This window comes from Penaeus chinensis, chromosome 12, assembly GCF_019202785.1.
Source record: "Penaeus chinensis breed Huanghai No. 1 chromosome 12, ASM1920278v2, whole genome shotgun sequence".
Lineage (NCBI taxonomy): Eukaryota > Metazoa > Arthropoda > Malacostraca > Decapoda > Penaeidae > Penaeus > Penaeus chinensis.
In genome coordinates, this window is record NC_061830.1 from 3,882,412 (window position 1) to 3,887,411 (window position 5,000).

At 44.8% G+C, this 5,000-nt stretch overlaps 1 protein-coding gene across 1 annotated transcript in view; it reads left to right on the forward strand.

The window, feature by feature from the left end:
* Positions 1-361: 361 nt before the first annotated feature.
* LOC125030880 (tetraspanin-1-like) overlaps positions 362-5,000 on the forward strand; it is a 488,406-nt gene continuing 483,767 nt past the window's right edge. The window contains exon 1 of the mRNA XM_047621209.1: positions 362-531. Within this exon, the coding sequence (XP_047477165.1) occupies positions 469-531 (63 nt within the window). The 5' untranslated portion in view covers positions 362-468. The remainder of the gene's footprint in view (positions 532-5,000) is intronic.

A 5,000-nucleotide genomic window follows, 5' to 3' on the forward strand; every position in this document is an offset into this window, starting at 1 on the left:
TATACGATATTTTATAATTTCCTTCTTTCAGAGAGTTGCCTTGATTCATTGGTTTCGGAGTACGTTTTCTCTTCGAATGTCTCTAGTTCTGGAGATACTAGACACCGTAAACAGAAATCGCACGTTATGAATTAAAAAAAAAAAAAAAACACGAACACGATTTTCACCATTTATAAAATCTTAAAACTACTCTCAAAATACAATCGACCGCATCCACGAACATTTACACAGATCACATATACCCTCTACGATTCAAGTGATACAACACACACCCCCATCGTATCATTCTGTAGAAATAATAGCATTTTGAGAGAAATATTGGCATGGCACCCAACGCTGGCCACGTTCCCTACCCCCCGCCATCCGTTCAGTCTTGAGGTAGTGGTCGTGGAGGGCAGACGTGCGCGCCGTGCTCTGGATTCTTTGTTGGATTAAAAAGAAAGAAAAAACCCTATAAAATCCGCAGCTATGGGGGTCTGTTGTTATACTTGCCTGAAGTATATGGTCATAGTCTTCAACCTGCTTTACATGGTGAGTAGTACAGTAGTGTAAGAGAGTGTGTGGCGTTTTGAATGTGTTTTTGTTCTTGGCGCGCCAGTGATGCTCGTTCGCAGGGTGGGGTGGGGGTAATGGGGCCCGAGGGGGTAAGGGGAGAGGGGGACGAGTGGGGAATGAGGGGGAGAGAAGGGCGGGCAGCGATAAACGTAACGTTCGTCAACTTTAACTCGTGCGACGGCTAGGAGGGAATGCCGACGGGTAAGACTCGGGGATAAGCCTCAATACCTTCCTGAAGGAGGGACCTACGGGTGGTAGATTCTCATAGGAAAGAGGTTAACCATAAAGGAAGGGAGGCGCGGAAGGCAAATGCTGGGAGGGAAGGAGGTGCGTGAAGGTCTGGGTGCGGTCTTGGGGGACGGGGGGAGGGGGAGAGGGGAAGGAAAGGGAGGAGGAGGAGAGAGAGAGAGAGACGACGCTCTACCCTCATGCTACGAAACACCCCCATTTTTTTTAGTCCCTCCTTCCCTTTCCATCTCTCATTTTCGAAAATAAATATAACCAACACAGTTCCCTTCCAATTCCTTCCTTCCCTCCCTCCTTTTCTACAAGGACACCCCCTCCTTCCCTCTGCCCTCCTAATACTGTACACTTCGCCAGATCAAGAGCACGCTGTCGTTTGGAGTCGTAGTGAGAGGTCGTCGTGTTTTGGCCCTCCGCCCGGCACCCAGCGAAAGGGGGGAGGGGAAGGCTAAGGACATACGACTTTAACATAGAAACCCCCTCCTCCTCCTTCTCTTCCTGCTATTCCTCCTTCTCCTTCTCACCCTCCTCCTCCTCCTTCTCTCCCTCCTCCTCCCTCTTCAGACTTGTTGATGCTAGATATGACATCGATTTTGACTTCGAATTGAACATCGCGATTTAGTTCGATCAATTCCTCTCTCATTTTATCACTGTAGTGTGCTTTATTTATAGATTATCGTTTTGTATTGTTTATTTGATCCCTTCAGTCACGCCCAGAACGCACTCCACCCATACGGTTTGCGTATGAGTAGCCTCTCGAATATAGGTAACGAATAACACTTATTTAACGTCCGTAGTAGCACATGTTATTGTTAGTTTGTGTTGAAGCCTGTGTGTAAATAAGTTTATGGAATATGTCTAGAGAGAGGGAGGGAGGGGGAGTCGGGGATAGAAACACGCGGTAAGAGAAAGGAGGAGAAAACACGCGGGTCAGAGAGATAGAACGACCAAGAGAAACGCGGTTTTGAAAGAGAGAGAGAGAGAAGGAAAGAAGGAAGAGAAAGACGCGGCTAGAGAAACAAAACGAGAGAGAGAGAGAGAGAGAGAGAGAGAGAGAGAGAGAGAGAGAGAGAGAGAGAGAGAGAGAGAGAGAGAGAGAAAGTAACACGCGGTAGGAGAAAGAAAGAAAGAGAAACAGGCGGCAAGAGAAACAAGGAGAGAACGCGCGGTTTGAGAGAGAAGCAGAAACGCCCAAGACCCGGACCCAGCAGGGAGGCTATCACGGCGAAGGAAGGAGGTAGCGAGAGGGAGGGAGAAGGGGAGGGACGAGGAAGTGGGAAAGAGAAGGGATAAAAAGTGATTGAGAAAGGGGTGGGGACGAGGAAGGAGAGAGAGAATGGGAAGCGAGGGAAAAACGAAAAAATGATTTATTTAATTGAAAGAACACATTTACAGAGAGAATGCTATTATAGAATAACGTCCCCTGTTTGAACATGAAAGATTATAAACGGGATAACCGACAGAAATGAAATTGGAATGGAAATTATCTAAATAATGCAGGGAAAATTATGCCCACAATTTTAAGTAAAAATCTAACCTACTTAAATAACAGAAAAGTTAACGATTCTTTGAAATATCCGCTATCAAAAACCTCTTTATATGGAACCTAACCTACATTAAGAAAAAGTCCATAAGTGTATATTGTGCATAAAAAAATACATATAACGGTCAAGACCGATTTACCTCAATAGTGGAGTCTTTTATTTCTCCAAAGTCATTCTTAGAACAGCTATCTTGCCCTGACTAAGAATAAAAAAAAAACGGTGCTTTGGAAGTGTGAATGCATATAAATATTCAACGAAAACACGAGGTCAGGCAAAGCACAGGTAGTTTCAGCAGACTATTGAATTTTTCTTCAAATTCTTGATAGTTTGAATAGACCGGTCACGCGCAGTAGGCATGGTCGTGACATGACACTGAAAGGGTGATCGTTCTAATTTTCTCTTCATTATATATATATATATATATATATATATATATACACACACACACACACACACACACACACACACACACACACACACACACACACACACACACACACACACACACACACACACACACACACACACACACACACACACACACACACACATGTGTGTGTGTGTGTGTTTGTTCGTGCGTGTTCGTGCATGCGTGTGTATGTATGTGTGTGTGTGTTGTGGAGGGGGGGGGGGTGAATGGGCGTTGTCTTGAATTCTGGATTCTGCCATTCCCCCCCTTTCCCTTCGTTGTTTATACGTGTATGTATGTATGCATGTGTTGGTATATTTATATCAACGCATGCATGTGTTGGTATATTTATATCAACGAGTGTGCGCGTAGGTTATGTAGGCCTATGTATTTATTACTGTAGCGTTGACTTGTTTATACACGTGTGTGGGTTATGTAGGTCTATGCGTGTAGTTACGTATATTTTCTCTACGTGTCTGTATGTAGGTTATGTATGTACATATGCACCTCTCCCTCGCCCTTTTCTCTCTCTTTTCCTCAAATTAACCCCCCCCCCTATGTTTTTCCTCTCCTTACCCTGGCCTTCGTCACTAGTGGTGAATGTGGTCCAGTTATTATTAGCAAAAGTGATTTTAATTTGCAGTCCCCAAGGTATTTTTTCCGTCCCAGTTATTGGGGATACTCAATTCTTGCACGTTTATATTTTTTGTGTCCAGTCAAACCCGGAGTGATGATTATTATTATTGTTATTGTTATTATTATTGTTGTTGTTGTTGTCTTGTTTTATTATATATATGTTTTTTTAACGTATCGCATTTGAAAAAAAAAAATCAAGATTTGCAGCTTGGCTTGACTGCTTCTCTCCCCTCCCCCCTCACTCTACCCCCAACCCCACTCTACCCCACCCATCTCTCCACAAGCACACGTTTCTAGCAGATGTCGCAGATGCGTGTATTGAACATACTGCACACGCGCACGCCCACCCTCCCTCCCCCCGCTTGTCTCCGCCCTTCCCTCATCCTCTCCCCACCCATCCCCCCACCCTTCCTTCACCCTTTCCCCACCCTTCCCCCCACCCTGTTCTTAAGTTAATGTACGTACAGTGAAGAGTGCACATAGTGTGAATTCAACGGGGCGTGTGTACATAAATATGCACAGCGTGTAGGGTTTGTGGGGCTGTGAATATCACAATTGCAGCGCACAAGGAATACATTATGAGGGAGAAAACCGTTATGTATGAGAAGCATATTTAAGGAAGGTTGTTCGTATCAATATATATATATATGTATATATATATATGATGTATATAAAATGTGTAGCGTAATGTTAAAAATATGTATATGTGCACGTTTTTTGTTCTCTCTCTCTCTCTCTCTCTCTCTCTCTCTCTCTCTCTCTCTCTCTCTCTCTCTCTCTCTCTCTCTCTCTCTCTCTCTCTCTCTCTCTCTCTCTCTCTCTCTTTCTCTTTCTCTTTCTCCTTCTTTAACACACGCGTGCGCTGATTAGCATTTCCTGATTATGCATTGGATTTATTACGTCTAAATGTGTGTTGCTTGTCACGCTCTCGCATCTCTCACCTCGTTCTCCTGAATGTCAGTTGAGATCAATGACCAGGTCATGGAGTACTTGCTGTGTTGAGAAATATTTCCAAAACGGCTTTAACTCACCTCCTTCCATCTTGTTCTTCCTCTCCTCTCGTCTCTCTCTCCCACCTCTGTCCCTCATTCCTTCCTCTTTCATTCTACCCTCTTTTCCACACACTCGTTCTCCTCTTTCTTTCTCTCCCTCTTCCTCTTTCCTCACTTCCCTCTTCTTTTTTTCTCCTCACTCCCCTCCTTCTCCCTCTCCCTCCTTCCTTCCTTCCTTCCTTCCTTCCCTCCCTCCCTCCCTTCTTTCTCTCTCTCTTCTCTCTCCTCCCTCCCTCCCTCCCTCCCTCCCTCCCTCCCTCCCTCCCTCCCTCCCTCCCTCCCTCCCTCCTCCCTCTCTCCCTCTCTTCCTCCCTCCCTCCCTCTCTCATCTCTCCCCTTCCCGTCCTGTAAAAGGTTACCGAGTTTTTGCTTGCGAAGTTGCCTGATTCCGTTTTGAAAGAGCGCAGTGGCTGAAATATCGATAGGTTACCGCACAGAATTATGTCACTGTTTTTGCGTGTGGGTTTTTGACTTCGTGGTTTCATTGGTTTACTTGCAGATTGCTTTTTTTTTTTTGTAAGTGGTTATTATTGGTGATTTGTTAATTGTATTTATATGCTT